General features: G+C 35.5%; 2 protein-coding genes across 28 annotated transcripts in view; one reads left to right on the forward strand and one right to left on the reverse strand.

Moving 5' to 3' along the window:
• Window positions 1–12,041, forward strand: part of NEXN (nexilin F-actin binding protein) — a 44,594-nt gene extending 32,553 nt beyond the window's left edge. For 4 of the 9 annotated variants that reach the window (XM_019644012.1, XM_019644020.1, XM_019644017.1 and 1 more), the window contains 6 exons: window positions 332–520; window positions 3,179–3,376; window positions 6,328–6,549; window positions 8,950–9,135; window positions 9,587–9,944; window positions 10,035–10,137. In XM_019644012.1, the coding sequence (XP_019499557.1) occupies window positions 332–520; window positions 3,179–3,376; window positions 6,328–6,549; window positions 8,950–9,135; window positions 9,587–9,944; window positions 10,035–10,048 (1,167 nt within the window). In that variant the 3' untranslated portion in view covers window positions 10,049–10,137. Of the gene's footprint in view, window positions 1–331; window positions 521–3,178; window positions 3,377–6,327; window positions 6,550–8,949; window positions 9,136–9,586; window positions 9,956–10,034 lie in introns of those variants that run through there. The other 5 variants (XM_019644015.1, XM_019644019.1, XM_019644014.1 and 2 more) reach the window with 3 other exon arrangements.
• Window positions 11,068–20,972, reverse strand: part of FUBP1 (far upstream element binding protein 1) — a 34,819-nt gene continuing 24,914 nt past the window's right edge. For 7 of the 19 annotated variants that reach the window (XM_019644007.1, XM_019644005.1, XM_019644006.1 and 4 more), the window contains 3 exons: window positions 16,172–16,317; window positions 13,545–13,591; window positions 11,083–12,638 (listed from right to left, as the gene is read on the reverse strand). In XM_019644007.1, coding sequence (XP_019499552.1) covers window positions 12,608–12,638; window positions 13,545–13,591; window positions 16,172–16,317 — 224 coding nt within the window. In that variant the 3' untranslated portion in view covers window positions 11,083–12,607. The other 12 variants (XM_019644001.1, XM_019644000.1, XM_019643995.1 and 9 more) reach the window with 6 other exon arrangements.

Here is a 20,972-nt window from a genome sequence, read left to right on the forward strand (position 1 = left end):
AAAACAACAGCAACTTGTCTGTTCCCCTTCCCCCAATTCCCCAGCACTGTTCCCATCCCCCCAATTCCCCAATAAAAATCTTTAAAAAAAAAATTGGACTTGCTTGTAAAGTTTTATTCAACTTGAGTATCTAATTATTTGGAATTTGTCCAAATCTGTGCATTTTATCATTTAAGACATTATAAAGGAAGGGGACTTTCATCACGCTGAATCTAAAGATGGTTTTAGAAATATTCTTGTGTGAGGTGGCTGATTCTGTGCCTTTTGATTGATAATTCATTCCTGTATATGATGAATCTCAGTTCTTAGTAATGAGTTCGCTCTTGCTTAGGTAAATGAAGAAGAGGAAAACCGAGATACAGAAAACATTTTTAAAGGGTACCGCCCTGGTAAACTCAAACTCAGTTTTGAAGAGATAGAAAGACAAAGGAGAGAAGATGAAAAACGGAAAGCAGAAGAAGAAGCCAGAAGGAGAATAGAGGAAGAAAAGAAGGCATTTGCTGAAGCAAGGAAAAGCATGGTAAGATAGAACTGGAAAACAGGAGAATGCAGTTAGGATTCAGCTTTTCAGAGCATGTTAAGAGAAATCATTCAACTTTGGGGAATACCTCATTATTTCTGAAAGCTGTGCCAAGAGTAGGGATGGCGAGTACGTTTTAAAGTCTCCTATGGTGTAACACCAGACAGCTAAAGGTGTCTGCTTCAATGTAGTGTTGAGAAGGTTCTGATTAAATTACTATGCCTGGCATAGCGGGTTGAATATTATCTTCCTTCTCTGGGAAGGCATGTTTTCCAGAACTAAGTATCTAAACATGGAGTTTCCTACCCCACCTTTCCTTCCCTTCTCTCCATTCTCATCTCCTGTCCCACATTTCCTTTCCTTTTTTCTCTCTTTTCAATTTCCATCCTTTCTAGTGTATATTAAATGACCAAAGCCATTTATTCACAGTTCTTTAACTCCAAAATGCTCACAAATCACTTCTGGATATTGTCACCAAACTTAACTCTCACAAAGTTATACTTCTTATACCATTTTAATGTTTGTAAAATGTATAGTTTTGACAAACTTTATTTTCAAGCAAGTTGATGAACACTGCATCCCCTTCTTTTTTCTTTTTAGCTGAGCCATCCTGCCACCTGTTGGTAGCTCAGCGGCTGCTCAGCTCGGGCTGGGACTCAAACCACTGTTGCTCAGAGCTTGCACTCTTGAGCGAGCTCTTAACCAACTGAGCCACTCGGCCAGCCCCATTTTATGTATTCTTATAGCATTTAGTACTCCCCCAGCATAACACTAATGCTGTATTGTTGTTGCTTATTTCTGTCTTTCTCACTCTGTGAGGCTGAAACCATTCATCAAGCATGTAGAATAAACAATGCATCTATCATAACAAACTTCCTATGTTTGTGGAGTGATATTAAAACTCTCTTATGTGCTCTCTAAGGTAATCCTTGCTTCACAGTTTCTACACAAAAAACCCTACAAACATTGTGAAAGCACTTAATTTGGGGAGAATAAGCAGGTTCAGAAGTGGTAAATGAGAAATAGCAGTGAAGATTAGGAGATCTAATCTTGGGGGGCATAGTTTTAGGCCAAAACTGTCTTTTTACCATGATTCACTTGTGGGACAATTGCAGGGATGGAAAACTGTATTAAACCAAGCCTAGTTTTCTAGGGACATATCTGTATCAGGAGAGAAGAAAGGTTTCCCTTTATATTGTTTTCTTATCCAGGGCCAAGTATCATAACTTCATATTACAGCTAATTCACATGTTAATAAAAAATCTGTTTGTCAATCTTTGGATTGTAAGACCATATAGACATTATTTCTGAGTTTAACTGGTTCTGTGGTAAAGCCTGCATATATAAATCTTGGAACAATTAATTACCCTTTGCCTCTCTTATTCTGCTACGTCTATTTCAGACACAGGGTCATAATTCAAGCCAGGGATTTAGGTATATATTTTCAGAAGATAGGAAAAGTAGGTAATTGCTTTTCATTGTAAAATGTATTCCAAGTCAATGATTTAAAAGCAAAGTTTCTCACTGAAAGTTAGAGATTGCCTATATACAGGTAATGATAATGTAATAAAAAAAATCTGCCATTTGGGAGCTTACCATCGTGTCAGGCACACTGCTTAATGTTTCCAAATGTTGTTTAATTCTCATGACAACTCCATGAAAGTTGTTGCAGGCATGGGGCCTGCTCCGAACTCTTTGGAGTGTACTTTCTTTTCTGATAATGGCCCTTGAGCCATTCTCTACTATGTTTGGGCCTGCTTCTGTTTCTTTGAAATGTATTTTCTCTTCTAATAAACTCCTTTACTGCAACTTACAAAAAAAAAGAAAGTTGTTGCAGGTAAGGAAACTCAGACTTAGGCTAAATAACTTGCCCAAGGTCACATCTAAATGGCAGTTAGATGTGGAATTCACGAAATTACAAAAAAATAGTCCAAATCATTATTTATAACTTTATTAGAAAGACTTTAAAGTTTTGAATCCCACCTTTGCCACTTAGTTATTTGTGTAACTTTGGACAAGTTACTCTTCAGTGCCTAAGTTTCTAAAAAATGGAGATGCTAATAATTCCTACTTTGTAGGGTTAGAGGATAAAGTAAATCAATACATGGAAAGTGCTTATAATTGTATCTGGCAGCTCTAAGTATTAACTATTACTATTTATTTTATAATTAGCCGGACAGTAAATAAATCAGTACAATAAAATCATAGCATTGAGTGATTTTTGCCTGATTATGAAGGGATCATGATGGGTCTCTAATTCATTCAGACAAAACCATGATTGAACTGAAATGCTCTATTTTAATTACCAGATTGAAGATTCATTTTAATACAATTAAAAAGTATTCAATATTAGAAAATATTAATGTCTAATTCAAATTACTGATAGTCTGAAGTCTAAGTATTTCTGTTTATTAGAATGGAGAATAGTCACTAATTCCTGTGTAAGCACAAAATACCTTAGGTCTTACATTTTCTAATAATTCCTCCCTTGTTTATTGTTTTATACTGTTGAAGAGAATTTAGGTCTCTTAGTTTTTAGTTCAGTGTGAAACTTTTCTTTCTACTCAAGTAATCACAGTTTCTATAAGAAATAGTCCTTTATATAATTTGGGCAAAATATAATTCTGGCAAGAATGATAAAAGAATTATTTTAAATAGGTAGTAGATGATGACTCCCCAGAGATGTATAAAGCAATCTCTCAAGAATCTCTTACACCGGGAAAACTGGAAATTAATTTTGAAGAATTATTAAAACAAAAAATGGAAGAAGAAAAACGACGAACAGAGGAGGAGCGGAAGCATAAGCTAGAAATGGAAAAACAGGAATTTGAACAACTGAGACAAGAAATGGGAGAGGTAAGATTTTAAGAAATAACCATTTATATTCCACAAATATTTATTGATCAAAGTATTTTACATGTATTACCTTACAGTAACTTTCTTAGCATTATTATTCACATAAAGGACACGCAACATTCTAACTTGGTACAAGTTTCAGCACAGTTATGTGCACTTTCTAGCCTGCCGTAACTCTACTCCTCCCATGCTAGTTTAAAAAATATGTAAGATTGCAACTGACTATAATACCTTAAGTAAATATGGCTTCCTATATACCTCACAATTGTGTGTGGTTATGTCAGGACTGAAAACGCTTGTTCTAGAGTACTTAATATACCCATTTATACTAGTTACTATCTTTGCAACAAATAGAATTAAACTGATAAATTTGATCAAAAGAAGATAGAACTACAGGAGCACCGTGGCTACTAATAGGAATATCAGTTTGGCAAGTCTTTGAATTGTTTTATTTTACTAAATTACTCTTAGAAGTTTGATGCTGTTACATGTTTTAGTATGTTTGTTGTAGTATTGAAATTAAATACACAGACATAGAGACTGTACAAAGCCATCTTCATGAGCATGAAACTTGTGCCCTCACAGGACCCCATGCTGGAAGGGTTGTGCTTAGGATTTAATGCTCTGAGATTGCCGTCTTGAAATGTTTAGTAATTTTATCTTTGAATTTGTGTAAGTGAAAGCAGATTGGACAATGCAGCATGTGCTTGTCTTGGAGCCTTGGCTCACCCACACGTCCTGCTCTCCCTGTCTCCCCACAGTGGGTTCTCAGCAGCCCTCTTCCCACCTCCTGAGGCCCCCAAACGCCCTTTCTCCTTCCTGCCCCTGGACTCTGCAGCCCTCCAACTGGATGGCCAACCAGGTGCACAGGCAGAAGAGAGAAGGGAGAGGGAGGGGGCCAGCTTTCCACTATCACCCTCGGACTCTGGCAGGAGCCCCTGGCAGCAACATGAACAAGGTTGGGAAATAGCGCACAGCCCTGACTTGGGGCGAGGGGAGCAGTGGCTCCTCTCGGACTGGCAGTGACACGGAATGTTTGGCAGGTGACTTGATGGGAGCCTCTTGCCAACTCCTGATCTAGGAGCCAAGTGGGTTCCTGCACAAAGGTTGCAATCTCTTAGAAGTTGCCTCTGTCATGGGTTGGGACATTGGGCCTGTGGGGATATTTGCTTCCTTGCCCTCACTGATCAAGACACTATAAATACTGTATAAATACATAGGCAATAATAAATGATGAATGTGATATAGAAAAATATTCCAAGGTCTAGCCTTAAAGTGAAAAAATATTTTATAAAGAAAGATGAAAATGAATTGTCTAGAAAAACTAACTTCTAAGAATATATTTTAGTATACTATTGAGATGTGATCTAATTAATATGTGGCAGAATGTAACTCATTCTTGTGCTATTGAGTGACTAACCCCATTGGGAGTTTACAAGCAAGTAGCACACCTAGATTGTAGCTGATTACTTCAATCATTATGATCAAAACAATTTGGGAACCATCGTGATGTTGTATATCATAAATTTGTTAGTTTCTGGTATTTTAGGAATTGCCTATTTTAACCCCTAGACCAAAAAGTAGAGGTAGTATAAAGGAATAAAAATTTTCCCCCTTGTGAGCTGGCCGAGTGGCACGCTGGTTAGGAGTTGGTTTGGGACGCCAGCTCTGTGCAGCAGGGCCTTGATTCAGATCCCACATGAGGGCCAGTGACACTGCGCCCTCTACAGCTAAGATGGTGAACAACAGCTCAACCTGGAGCTGGGCTGCCGTGAGTCGCCGACGACAGCATAGGCTGCAGCCCCTGCTGCAGTGGGCTGCCATGGACTACCGTGTGTGGCTGGCAGCTGGCATGAGCTGCCAAGAGCCGCTGTCCGATGGCCGGCAACCAATTGCCTCACCCAGGAAGAGCACAATGATAATATCAACATGGGCCAATGAAGAAACATCCTCCACAACTAGACTGAAGAACAAAAGGAGAGCAACTTGTCTGTTCGCCTCCCCCAATTCCCCAATAAAATCTTTAAAAAATTTTTCCCCCTTGTGAACCAGGAAATTAAGCCTCATGTCACATCATTCACTGTGACACTCCCCTCTCCCCCCAAGCCTAGAACTTTAGGTCTTCTCCAGGAAAAGTATACCAGGAATAGCTGCAATACTTTACCACAAAATACAATAAGATTACGGTTTAGTATAAGAAATATAGAAAGAACTAGTTAATAATAAACTGTAAAAAGACAAGGAAAAGGAACCTGAATAAGTATTCAAGAGAAATTGATATAAAAAAATAGATCCCAATTTTGGTTGATTCTTTCTTTCCTGGCAGAATAAAATTGAGAATACAAGTGATATGTAGTGAAATGTAGGGAGTTTACTAGACTGTATCTGTAGAAGGGCTTAATTAACTTAAATATTAAGAGTGGTATTTAACTTTAATATTAGACTATCGCCAAATCAAAGACAGTAGGAATTTTAGAGATACTCTGGCTCTCTACAGAGATGAAAAAATCATGTCCAGTGGGTTTAAGTGATGAGGCAAAAGGCCACAATATGGGAGTCAGAAGGAACTATACAGAACTTATATCTGACTCCTGGCTCAGTGTTCTTCCAATTGTTATTGCTTCACCTTCCCCTAAACAAAGGTCTTCCTACAATTCCTAGTAAAATCTAATCTTGACATGCATATTTTAGTTGTAGCAGGCTATGATGAAATGTTTAATGAGGTTTTGAACCACACTGCCTAATGAAAAAGTATTTTAAATGCAATAAGATGCTATCTCAGGTTTTAAATTTGTAGCACTATTTTTAATTAGTAAATTTAGGTAGTGTTTAGGGAGGATATTTAACCATTATTTTTGGCTTCAAATAGGAAGTGGTGAATACTTTTTGGATGGTTTATTGTACAAACTAATTTTCTGGTATTTAATATGTAAAATATTAATTTTTTGAAGGAAGAGGAAGAAAGTGAAACCTTTGAACTGAGCAGGGAATATGAAGAATTAATCAAATTGAAAAGGAGCGGCTCTATTCAAGCTAAAAATCTAAAAAGCAAATTTGAAAAAATTGGACAATTGTCTGAAAAAGAAATACAGAAAAAGATAGAAGAAGAACGAGCAAGAAGAAGAGCAATTGACCTTGAAATTAAAGAGCGAGAAGCAGAAAACTTTCATGAGGTACACTATTTTATATTTAACATAGTTATGGTACAGATGTATATATAACTCAACAGAAATAACACTGGCTTTGAAATGTTTTGGTACAGTTAACCATAGGTGTGTATATAATTGGGAACTAAATAGCAAAAGCATATTAAGATCTTCAGAGACTGAAATTTTTCCCCCACTCTAGCAAAAAATAGTTCAAAAGTATTTTTGGCACAAGTTTTAGTTTGAATCAGTAGAACCAATGTATATTTGAATTAAAAAGAACTTAAGAGATTATTCATACTTACTTAAAGATGAGGCCAATAAACCCTATATGACCTTCTCAAAGTCATGCAATAATTCAGTGGCAGAGCCGAAATCTTAGTTCAGATAACATGAATTTAATGTAAAATGAGTCAATCATTAAATGACCTGCAGTGTCCCTTCCAGTTTAAGGACTAGTTCCATGGTTATGAATATTGGTCACTAAATGACTTGCAATTTAACAGCATTTAACATCAATATTACTCTAAAAATTCATTTTCATCAAATATTCACTAGTAAAACAAGTGTGGGAAGCTGGGAGGGCCTTCTGAGATAATAAAAAGAAATGTGCAAATTCTTGGGTCTATAAGCAATTCATTATTGAGGCAAGCAGAGTGCAAGAACAGCAAAAGATTAAGATACAAGCACAGGCAAGATGATCACGGAAAGTCTCAGATGCCATGTTAAGGAACTTTATTGGGGTGAATTGGAGGGATTTTAAAAACATGAGGGATGGTATCAAGTGGGCATCTTTATAGCTAGATCATACTGAATCTAAAGATGGTTTTAGATTGATGCATTAAAAAATTGTTTGAATGCCTGCTGTGTTCCAGGGTCTGTTCTGGACATTGGGACTAGCGTTTGAGCTATATTTGTATAAGGGAAAAGCAGTCTGAAACATAGGTACTGAACTCAGATGAGAGGCAAGAGCTATGGATTGTTAACTTTTATGGATAGTATTTGAAAATATAGAATTAGATAAAGTCCATCTTGAAAGAATTGATAGTTTGAAGGTGAATAAAATCTTAGAGAACACCAACATTTAATGGATATTTGGCCATAAGATCAGTTGATTCTTTAGAGATAAATATCACAGATGGTAAAGAAAAGTTCCATAAGCATGCACTTGCTTCCCTTTTTCGGTTAAAGGTAATGAAACTTCAAGAGCAGGCATACTTAGCCCTACAAAATATTAGGTAAGAAGAGAGCATTTGAAATCTTGCTTCCCAACATATGTTGTAAGTTTGGCTCAAATAAACTCATAAAAATTATCTCTAAAATAAATGAAGTGGGTGACTTCTTGTTTTATCACTATTATACGCTCTTTTGTATAAAAGGATATGAGAGTAGGACATGGCTGATCTCCTACAATCCATAGCATCCAACCAGAACAACTTCCCAGTTTAATTCCTCCTTCTACATTCATTAGAACTGAGGTGCAATACCTCAAACTGATGTAAAACACCCATGAATCACGATTTTTTTTATATAGGCAACTATTTTACAGCTTGTTTCAAAATTTCATTTAGTTGGATGTGGTACCCTGAAGCAAGTTGTTCCTCATCCTCAGTTCTGTAAAATAAAAATGGTGAGATCTCTAAATAGACCCACAAAAACCGGTTTTGAAACCACGTCAACTATGACCAAAGTACTTTAGAAACCGTGAATTAGCTATCTACATGACCCCACTGTACTAAAACTGCTCTCAGAGGCCATCAGTGATCTCATCACCAAATTGATTTTATAGATTCACAGCATTTGAGTTAAAACTCTGCTCTTAAATTACTTTTAATTTCCATGGCTTCCAACTCTTACCCCGTAAATAGACTCACTACCATTCATCACCTCAGTCATTTCCCCGTTTCAGTCATTGCCTCTTAAATTGTTTGCCCATTTATTCTACCTGCACTCTTCTGTGCCATTTAACCATCACTAATTTGCCGGAATTCACCTCAAAGACAGTTATTAACTAAGGAAATCATGAAATGGGGAATAAAAACAAATTGCATTTTCTGTATTATGTGGTAGGGTAAAGAATGACATGGAAAATCTTGTGTTAGTTGTTACAATGTATCATATTCCTACCCTTTTCTGTTATTCAGTGCAATCAAGCTATCAACAAGCACTGATTGCAAATAAAGACATTGGGATTCCTGTGATATTGTGTTATCTTTACATTGGGAGAAAAGGACTCCATTTGTTAAGAGAATGTTTCACAAAATTTTTATCTTTCCCGAACTGAGGGATAGTGAAAATCTGGAGTGTAGCACAAATATATGTACAAATAATTACTCTGTAAATGACACTTTTAGGACTATTAACAATTTAGCTCTTGGTAATTTTTGGAAAATCAGCAATTTTTATTCTTGGCCCACTTTTGTAAAGGAAGAAGATGTTGATATCAAGCCTGCAAAAAAAAGTGAGGCTCCATTTACCCATAAAGTGAATATGAAGGCTAGATTTGAACGAATGGCTAAGGCAAGAGAAGAGGAAGAGCAAAGAAGAATTGAAGAACAAAAGTTACTCCGCATGCAGTTTGAACAAAAGGAAATTGATGCAGCACTACAAAAGGTCAGACTCACATATCCTTTATTTTCCAAAGACACTCTTAAAAACCAGTTTTATATGAGGGGTAAAAAACATTTCATACTGCATTTTCACTGTACCTTTTCTGTTTAGATATTTATAGACAAATACCAGTGTTACAATTGCCTACAGTATTTTCAGTACAGCAAAACGCTGTGCAAGTTTGTAGCCTACGACTAATAGGCTATACCATATAGCCTGGGTGTGTACTAGGCTATACCACCTAGGTTTGTGTAAGTGCATTCTATGATATTCACACAATATTGCCTAACGACGCATTCCTTAGAACATGGCCCTGTCGTTAAGCGGCACTTGACTGTACTTACCTGCTTTTTACTTTTGGGGAAAAAACACATTTACCTTCAAGATTCTACTACTAAACCACTGTCCTGAAAATGCTACTACTATAGCATAAATGACGATTTATTTTATATAGAAAAGAGAAGAGGAGGAGGAAGAAGAGGGTAGCATCATGAATGGCTCCACTATCGAAGATGAAGAGCAAACCAGATCAGGAGCTCCGTGGTTCAAGAAGCCTCTAAAAAACACATCAGTTGTAGACAGTGAGCCAGTTAGATTTACTGTTAAAGTAACAGGAGAACCCAAACCAGAAATTACATGGTGGTTTGAAGGAGAAATACTGCAGGATGGAGAAGACTATCAGTATATCGAAAGAGGAGAAACTTACTGCCTTTATTTACCAGAAACTTTCCCAGAAGATGAAGGAGAGTATATGTGTAAAGCAGTCAACAATAAAGGCTCCGCAGCTAGTACCTGTATTCTTACCATAGAAAGTAAGAATTAATCACTTTTAGTCTAATACTTTTATTCTATTAAATTTTTTTTCCTTTAAAAAGAATCACTTTTCTTCTTCTCTTTTTTAGCTGACGACTACTAGGCTTCCCTTCCCTCTCCCTGGAACACACTCTCTCTCCAACTTTCTTACTACATCCATCTTTTCTGTGGAGGGGCCAAAAAAGGAAACCAGAAGTGCTACTATGTTGACTTCTTATTCCTTTCCTAACAGTCTTCAAAACACAAGCTCGTCTCAAGAATACCTTCTTCCTTTCCAATGAGCACCAGATTCATTGCCATATTATACAATAGAAGTTAATGCGTATTTAACAGAGAAAGTAGGAAATTTACTCAATTATTATATCAGAACCTATTACAAAGGCTATGTATTTCCCATAAGTTTACAGCAATTACTTTTTAAAATATCATAAATTAAACCGTATTTTGCATGAAAGAATGCCATTTGTAAGCTATTTATACCTAAAATTAGTCTGAAATACCTGAGACTTAATCAATTTGGAACCTATCAATTTCAGTGGGATTTTTTCCCTTAGTAGTACATCATTTTGGTAGTTGTAGTTTCAGTCTTTCTGAAGCAGATCTTTGAGGGAGGAGGGTGTCATTCCTTTTATGGGAAAGGGGAAGCATGGAGAAAAACAAAAAACTGAAGTAAGACTTTTAAGAAACAATTGCCAGAGAAATCTGGATGGAAACCACTGCCTAAAGAGTTTTGAGTGTTGAGAATATTAAATGTACTTTTTAAATGTGTGTAATATATATTCAAGCTTATAAAGCAAATTTATGTTGTGACCTTGCCTGAACAAATTATATTTTAATGAAAGACTTTGTATTAATAGTTCATACAGGAGAAAACTTTCAACATAACTGAAGATTTCAAGATGTAAGAGGTTAAATTTAGGAGAAAAATGGCACAATCTTCAGTTTTAAATTCTGGTATTTAAAATGAGTTTGTAAATAATTAACTTCATGTTCTATTATCAAGTTATTTTATATTTTAATTTTCTGGAAGACAATTTTATTTTACAATGTAAACCATAATAAAGTAACTTCTATATTAAAAAGGCTTTCAGTATTTTAGAAAAGAGACAAAACACTCCCTTATAATATTCATCAATGTACATTTATTTTTTTATTGCAAAAACCATAATCAATACAAAATTACAGCAATCATGTACCCTTTTACATACAATGTCATTAAAGCAAACTCTAAACCACAGTTTGTAAAGTATTCAATTTACCTCAAGTCCAAGCTGCATCTCCCTAAGACACTGTTCCCATCACAGTAGCCATTTTAAGCCAATCTTCTTTTTACACACGGGTAGTTTCTGTAGAGAACACTTTTCTCAGGACGAAAATGCATCGAGCATGCATAAGAAAAAATATAGATATATGCGCAAACACATTTAAGAGTTTCTATAGGGGTGTCAATGAAGAAAATAAAACCCTGGGATTTATTTGCTTCTTAGAAGCACCAATTTAAAAATTCCCTCTGAAGTTTATACTGTGGCAAGAAAACTCAAGTGACTAAACAAAAAATAAGGTTATTTTCAGAGTCACAATTATCTTTAACTAGGTATTGTTAAAAACACATTTTAAAATGAGGCAAAATCTTCAGAAAGTAAAAATAAGACATCCTCACTGATCAGTAATTTCGACATCCCTACTCTAGACAACAGATAAGTTTGCAGACAGAACTGATTCTCCTGGCAGAGTAATCACAAATGAAATGTCATCTGTTCTGCATATATTTCTATATCCCTCTTAAGGTACTCTGCTACTCCTATCCAAACCCACCTTTATGAATTAACTACTACCAAGGTATTTGTCTAAGGATATAGTTTACAATGTTTATAAACAACTAGTATTAAATCACTAGTTTTAGTATCAAAACCATTTTCATTAAAAATAATAGCATACTTCTAAATTTCTAAAAGAAACATCAAACCATTAAGAATTCAAAGTATCACCACACTAAGATAGCTTGAAAAAAAACAAACACATTGTCAAGTTTTTTAAGTGCTAAATAAAATAAATCAGTTCAATTTCAATCTAAACATTGTTTCTACCAGTCCTAACATCCATTGCATTCAAATCAACTGGCTCACCTTTTCTGCTTTCCATTTATATCAAGGTTAAGATTAGCTCCATTTAAAAATGCTTGCAATATCAGTGAAGGCTTGTGGTAATGAATAAAAAAATTCGTGATAGAAACAATGCCCCAGTATCTATTGGCACTCATCTATATTTTCTTTTATAAAAATGCAAACTATGGCTAACCAAAACTTGACAAGCTCTTAAGGTTCAAAGAGTTCCTTTATATTATCAATCTTAACATACCTATCATTGACTATTAAAATACATACACACACAGAAATGTGGTGCAGTAACTACGTAACTTATAAAATTTAACAGTTCACGGAACATTTAAGAGCAACTTTAAAATGAAAAGTGATCAAAAGCAGGTACATTACACCCTATACCATATTATGTATGGGAATACATTTCATTTTCTCAATTATGATTCGCCAATTTTACCTTCTACATTGAGCCCTTCTATGGTCCATGCTCATCGGCTCACCAATGGCATACACTCAAAGGATTCCTCTTTATGGGTAACTATCTCAGGACCTGATTTTATGAGCTATGATTTGGTGCTTGCAGCATCTTCAGCACTGTGTGTGAAAATGAAGGCAGTATTTTTGAATATTTTTCTTTGTTGTAGAAATAAGCAGGAATTTTAAAAGGATCAGCACATTTTAGAAACTGATTAAACAAAACTGATATGATGCTGCTTTAATACATTCATTTTAACTCAAAATATGTACCAGTTAAAATCATCTATAAGAACACACAAACATTTTAAACTGGCAAAAAATAAAATAAATGCAGCGTCAGTTATTAAAGTATTATAAATCAGAGAAATATTGGTTGCTATACAGATTATGAAAGGTTATTTGCTATACAGTTAACATTTCACTGATGCACATGCCTTTTATCAAAACATACTGCCAGTATTCTTTGTAATTTTTTCCTTTTTCAGTGTATATAAAAGTTACAAAAACTGAATTATCTAAAAAAAAAGTCATAATAAACTCTCATCGTAATGTCCTTACTGAATGACTGTAGTTCAAGAGTAAGAAAAAAATAAAGACTCCATAGCTTTGGAGGGCAAAGACAACGTCCTGTCAATCTTAAACAGACTGTGAAGGCTGTTGAAGTTTCTGACCAAGTGATTTCCTAAATCTTACTGTCTATGTAATCATCCTGTCTTAATTTTAACAATTCTTCTATATTTGGGAAAAGATTACAAGAAGTTTGGATGTAGTTCAATTACAGCAGCAATCTACTCGTCATTTCTTTTTTGTTTTAATAAAAAAATTAAAATAATAAACATTACCCAGAAATGTAACCAGTTGTTTGAACAACTTACAGACTTTCCACTGAAAAGGTAGCATAACAAAATACAGTTTGGGGAAGCAGCAGCAGATTGCTCTTGAATACACAACCACAAAAACCTCACAGGGACAACATTAATGTACTGAAATATTTATTTATATATGTCCTTAGGTTGTGCTTACCTGTTGCTTTTTGCAGCAGAACCTAAGGTGGAAGGTCTGGGAAGGCACTGTGAAGTATAAATAATTGCACTGTTTGCAATTAATAAAGATTTTAAACCTTAAATGAATCAAAATCAACAGCCTCCAATTTGTGAGTTATGATATTGAATCCAACTGAACTATTTCTTCAATTTAATTAATAAATGCACCACTTTCCTAAAAGGTCATCTATAAAACAGTATCATGCAAAATACTGAAATTATTCATGTCAATACCCTATTCTAAAAATAACAGATAACTCCTTAACTATAAAACTCCAAACTAGAACTACATATCCATATCTAAATAAGGGTAAGGGAAGTCACTCTAAGTTCTATAAAACAATCAAAAACATTTCAAACTATCTACAATAAACTGTACTGCTAATTTTCTGCCCTATAGGTAATCTCAACATTTATGTCCTTGCACATCTTCCTTTATAGTATATTCAGAACAACAAATGGTGCTCCCCAGCAATGAAAGAATATATATTTATGAAATGGTGTTAAAACAGCTACATTACTTAATATATTTGCAAACTGAAAACCACTTCTGTCTGACACATATCAAGTCTTTCATTATTAATATAAGATACGCATATTTACACTGAAAAACAATATATTTTAGGAGCACCAATGAGTAATACTATTCAATTTTGTTAATGATCAGTTTTCTTTAGCTATAGCTAAAGCATAATCAAAAATACTTACCCATTAAGCTCACTTAAAAAACAATACAGACCTATGTATTACTCTATGTTAAATTAAGAAGCAGTTATGGTTTTCCAAGATATCAGCACTGTATTCCAACATAATATTCACACAAAGTATGGCATTTACGTTATGTGGAACATTGACAAAAAGATACTGTTGCAGTTCATCAATTTGTCATTCTGATGTACTTACAGTGCAATGCTCCTTGAAGGAACACAATCAAGGATGATACACAGCACAGTCCTCCTCACCCCTACAGAGCTAGTTCTATACTGGCTGGATCAAACCTGCACTTCAACAGACAATGGCAAGACAGACTGTATTTGCATGTAGTCTAATATATTAAAATGCAAAGAGCCAACAAATATGCAAAGAGTAAAACAATGGATTTCAACAAAATATCAGAATTTCAGCATGAGTGTTATAGAGTAATAAAATGATTTCAAATACATAAAAAATTAAGTTGATTCAATGACTGGATTTGTGCATTTACAAAACAAAGCTTATCTATACTGCAAAAAGAAAAAGAAAAGAAAAAAGCTTGAACATTTCCATATCCCAATAATGTTTCAATGGCAGATGTAGCTATATTTTTGCATACTATTCACTTTTCTAGCCTAAATTTAGAAAGAAACATACTAATATTGTATACATTGAAAGAGTTGCTTTACATGAAAAAACTGTTCTTATTAGACTACTCATATTCACTATCCGAAAACTGTTTAAAATTAGTTATGCTGAAACAGTCTTGGAAATCAAGTAATTATCAAATTAAGAACAGAAAGGTTAACTGTTATAGCAGCAGTACAGGTCTGAAACAGTGGTCATGTATAAAAGGAAATTTCACTGTTAATGCAATGGAAGTATGCCAAAAGATCATTGTACACACATGCAGTTTTTAATCAAACAGAAGGAAAAAAAATGAAGATATCAGGATTACTTGTGCTGAAACACCCAAATACAATAAATGGAAAAGGTCCTCCAATCTACTACTATACTGCAAGGGGGAAAAAACATGCCAGTGTTTAAAAACTCAATTAATATTGCATGGGGAAAGCTTATATATTTGTGTATATGTATCTTAATTTATCATTGCTAAGAAATTATGAATCTTTTAAATACCCACATATCCAACTTACCGACACAGGAGGTTTCATATCATTTATTGTAAAGCACAAAACAGGCATTTTAAAAGTGAAAGTATACATTGAAAAAGTACATTTATATCACAAAGCATTGACCACATAATAGTTGCAAATACATTTGCTGGAATGTGTACATCTACACTAAATACTAAAAACAAACCAATTTTCATTTCTACACAGAAATATTAACCTCCTATCAGTAGCGATAGATATTTTGTACATTTTCAAAAAAAAAAAAAAACCACTATTTTAAACCAAAAACAAAATTAAGATCTTCATCAAGTCGTCTGCATCCATATATTTAACAAAGGTATTTTTCCCTCACACAATGAAGCAAATACTGTATTGTCCACTTCTTATTATTGGCCCTGTGCAGAAGAGATACATAAGAAATACACAAAAAGTTAAAGAAAATCCTTTAAATGGAGCTAACTCAGGAGTGAATCCTTTAAGAAAGAAAAACTGGTTAATATAAATGATGGTGGCTTCTTGCATGATTTGCAAATCCCTGGGGGAAAAAAATTTATTTTTAAAATCAAAGGCATTATAGAAATATTCAGCACTCAGATGCCAGAAAGCATTATAAAAAACAAACGAACCAAAAAAACCCAAACAATACACCACAGTCCTTCATTTAGTTATACTTTGCCAGATAAAATTTAAAAAGGCAAACATAATCCCAAACAGACAAAACAGTAAACATGCAGAAAACATGACTGGAGTTTTCAACACATTAGCAAATTTATTATACCTGAGGAGCTGGAGGGTGCTGTGGCATTCCCTGGGGACTTGTCTGGGCATAGTAGGCTGCTTGCTGTCTATAGTACTCAGCCCAGGCTGCGCTATAGTCTGGCTGACCACCTGGCGGGGCACCAGTAGGAGCAGGAACTGCTTGACCTTTAAGAAAACAAAAACACTTTGTTGCTGTAACCACAATTCAAAGCCCCAAAGAATCTCATTTCTAATAAAGACAATACCTTGCTTCTTGTAATATTCCTCCCAAGCCTTTGAATAATCCTGTGTCTGCCCTTGTTGACCTAAAAAAAACCCCCTAAATTTTAATACAAAATTATATCCACTGTAAGTACAGCTTATAAAGACAAAAGCACAGAGGAACAGAATTGCTCCTATTTAAAGTATTCACTAGTGTCAGAAAACTACTCTGTAATAATAAAAAACAATATCCCTCCCCCCAAAAAATCAAGATTTCTATTTTCTTTTTGCCTTATACTAATCACCACTATTAAAAAAAAAAAACCTACACAGCTTTAACTAAAAAAAAAGGTAAAGATTTAGGCATGTTGGTTCCATTACAGAATTTAAAAACTATTAATGTTCTAAACTGAGTTTGTAAAGTACTTCATGGCCAACTATAATTTTAAAGAAAATGAAAAAAGTACTTCATGTAAGCAGCCTATGGTTTCCTGGTAGTAATGGGGGTGGGGAAAAGACTATTTTGGGGGGGGAGGAGGTCCTTTTACATTTGGATCTGTTATAGTACAGTTTAAATAAATTTAATAAAATGCAAATCCTCAATGAAGGAAAAAAATGTTTTTGAGCAACAAAAAATTCCACGTAAAAGCTATTATTTAAAGGCTTTACTAAGACATGGGCAAGATTTCTGTTTCCTGATTAGTAACCTATAAACTATGTACATAAAGACTAATTTTTAAGATACCCTTTAATAAGATGTTTAAAATTTTAATAGTGTCTTCAAATTACAACATAATTTTATTAAAAATACCTAATGAAGGCCATAAAGAACAATTACTGAAGAGGTTAGGTTCTAAGCAACAAGATCAATGAAACACAAAACTCAAGAGCTTTCACGAGCAGGTCTTTTACAAGGCAGGGCGACTTTTCTGAATTTAGAGACTAAAAGACATAATCACCAAATGAACCTTGAATGGGCTCTGGATTAAAACAAAACTCCTACACACTAACAGGCACAAGACATTTATCTGACAACCAGGGAAATTTAAATATGGTCTCTATTATTAAAATTACTTACTTTGAGCAAACAGTCTGCAACTTACTTTGAAATGGCTCAGGCACAAAAAATATGCACACACACACAAAGTACATATTTATATTTACCTCCTTTACTTAAACGGAATTTTTATTCTAATTCACCTGGCTTTATAAAATTATACTAAACAAAAAATACTGGAGCACAGACAGTCAGAAAGCTGTTTTTTTGTTTCGCTGGATGTTGCCAACAAAGCAACTTTAGAGTCATGCACCACATGATATTTTGGACAATGAACCGCATGTATGATGGTGGTATACCATACAGCCCAGGAAGGGTAACAGGTTATACCATCTAGGATTCAGTCAGTATACTCTATGACGTTTCGCACAATGAAATCGCCCAATGAATTTTTCAGAATGTATCCCCATAGTTAAGTGGTGCATGACAGCAGTTTCAGAAAGCAGTCTATTACCATCACAAAAGCAGTCAAATGATAGCAACTGAGTGAATAAAAACTTAAGATTTATGACTAACTTGAAAAATACAAGAAACCCCCTTGTATCAGCAAAAGCACAGAGAAATCCCATATAACAAAGAAAATTCTCATATTTTTGTTTTCCATTAACTCTTTTCAAAAAGGATGTGAGTTTATCATTTTGATCTTATGAAGAGACACACTTCAAACAAACTTGAAACAGGTTTCAATATTTAGATAACTGTCAAATATCCCGGTACCAACAGTAATAAAACCACATAATGTCTCTTACAAAACTGCATACTTGAAGACCCAGTGACTTGAGGCCAAATCTGGCTATGAAAGCAACAATTTCCACTTCAGCTTTATAGCAGGAACCAATCTCATTGTTAAGAGACACTCATCTTAAGAGGTAAAACTAACAATACAGGATGACAGAAACAAGGAGGTGCATCAAGAAAATCCCTCAAACTCAAATGCACCCCCTCCCAAACTCATTATCCCCGTGAAAAAAACAAAAACACTTGGTAAGTTAAATGGTCAACATCTGACGTTATTTTCTTGAAGGCATCCGAAGAAAAACTCATTTTGCTCCTCCAATCTGAGGGGTTTAAAATGTGACTTCTTTTGCCCAGCTGTGAGTAGTGAAGAACTCTTCCTATCTAATCTACTTAGGACTTGGTACTCCCCTACCCTCTTGTTCCTCCCTGCCCCTTTTAGACATGCCCTTAACTTGCTCCGTTTATTATTTTCCTCAGTTCAAAAACTGTTTTGATGCCAGATAGTTTAGTTTATACTTTAGTAGAACAATACTTAATAATCACATATAGCTTTACCAATGTATAAAGCTTTACTTTAATTTTCATTCAAGAGGTAAGACTTGCTCTAGAGTTCATATTATTACAGCCAAGAGCCAGCCTTGCTTGAACAGTTTTCCACTGTTATCGCTATGTGCCGTCACCTTTCCTGCAAGCACTGTCCTCCTCTTTTAGGCTCAGGTACCATATGCTAAAAGGTAAGAAAGAGTCCACCATATCAGTGCTTAACATTCTAAGGGCTTTCCTTAAGTCAAACTTTTTCCAAAATGCCTTCACTTACCCTCTTCCAAACAGTTGCCTGTTTGTTCTCATTAGGGTGTTTACATATTACAAGTTTCCTGCCATTCCTTATATGACTTAAAATTTCCTTCTTTAACCCTCTGGAATCTCATCTGTAAGAATTTCTCTCTTAAATTCTTACTATTAATCCTAGAAAATTTTAAATTGCGTCAGAAAACATAACTAAAAATCTTAACCCACATCATCTGTTTCAATAGAGGTTTATTTATTAATAAGCAACAATGACAAATTTGAGTGTTGGTGGGATTTTCTGTTCGTTACAGGAAAAGCTAACATTAGGCTTCAAAAGCTGGAAGAGCCTGCCTCATTTAGTAGAGGGCACTGAATTAGGAATCAGGACATCCAGATTCCTAGGAAATCCTAGCTCTGTGGCTGGAAGAGTAAAACTTGGCCTCTCCAAATAAGGGAGTTAGATAGATTTAGAGAGAAAACATAAAGATCTTTATCTCCCTGGTTTTATTACTCCTTTCTTTCCTTCCATTTAAAAATCTCAGGGCCGGCCGAGTGGCACGATGGTTAAGAACTGGCTTGGGACGCCAGAGGACCCGGTTCGGATCCCACATGTGAGGGCCAGTGACACTGCCCTCTACAGCTAAGATGCTGAACAACAGCTCNGGCAGTGGGTTGCCATGGGCTACCGTGTGTAGCCAGCAGCCGCAGTGAGCGGCCGTCCAGAAGCCAGCAACGTATCTGCCTTGCCCGGGAAGAGCGCAATGATGGTGCCAAATTGGGCCAGTGAAGCAACGTCTCCACAACTAGACTGAAGAACAAAAACGACAGCGACTTGTCTGTTTCCCTTCCCCCAATTCCCCACTAAAAATCTTTAAAAAAACCCAAAAAAACTCAAAGACTGAACTGTATTAGTTTTATGCTTTAAGGTCTCTTATTTGCGGTTAGACTAAAAAGTTCTTAAGGACAAAGTTAAGCAACCAATCATTTACAAAAAAAACTTTGATAGGAAAAAATAAATTAATCTTGTAGCTATCATAAGACCTGACAACCTAACATTATTTCCTGTAAGATTTACATGTAAGAGGGAATCACTCAACTGGTACACCTTGCTCATAAAATAGCTGATCATTGTAGTGCTATAGAAAAACACACAACTGAAAAGGTGAGGGGGTTAAGAAGATCTTCAGTCAAACATAGTATTACTGAGGTTATTTCTATACCACCTTTCTCCACAAGGGATTCAAGACAGTCTAGCTCAGGGGTTGGCAAACTGCAGCTCTTTGGGTATGTTCTGTCTCAAAAGTTTGCCAACTCCTGAAGAGCCAATCCTGTTCCTCACAATTTAAAAATTATTCGAGAGCCATAAATATATTTTTACATAATCACCATTATGTGAAAAAGTTTTATAAATGCAACTGTGAGTTTTATTTTCATTTTCAATTTTACTTCAGAGCCACATGCTCGCGAGCCAGTTTGCTGACCCCTGGCAGCTCTTCTGTCTCAAAAGTCTGCAGACCCCTGGTCTAGCACACTATTTCTAAAATAGAATTTTATAGTCAGCAGGGAAAAGGTAGAAAATGAAAAATTCAAAAGCAGCGCAAGGTGAAGTATCTACCCTTAACAATAAAGATTTGAGGGCCGGCCGAGTGGCTCAGTTGGTTAAGAGCTCGCTCAAGAGTTTGAGCTCTGAGCAACAGTGGTTTGAGTCCAGCCCAAGCTGAGCAGCCGCTGAGCTGCCAACAGGTAGCAGGATGGCTCAGCTAAAAAAAAAAAAAACCAAAAAAAAAACAATAAAGATTTGAATGGTAGGCCAGCCGAGTGGCTCAGTTGGTTAAGAGTTGGCTTAAGAGCGAGAGCTCTAAGCAACAGAGGTGCCGGTTCGATTCCCACATGGGCCAGTGATTCTGGGCCCGAGATGAGCTGCCGCTGAGCTGCCAACAGGTGGCAGGATGGCTCAGCTGGTGTAACAACAAGATTACCTGTTCGATGGTGGGCTATGCCCACCCGCAACTAAGACTGAACTCGGCACCTTGAG

The sequence above is a fragment of the Hipposideros armiger genome, unplaced genomic scaffold (genome assembly GCF_001890085.2).
Source record: "Hipposideros armiger isolate ML-2016 unplaced genomic scaffold, ASM189008v1 scaffold_84, whole genome shotgun sequence".
NCBI classification, from domain to species: Eukaryota; Metazoa; Chordata; class Mammalia; order Chiroptera; family Hipposideridae; genus Hipposideros; species Hipposideros armiger.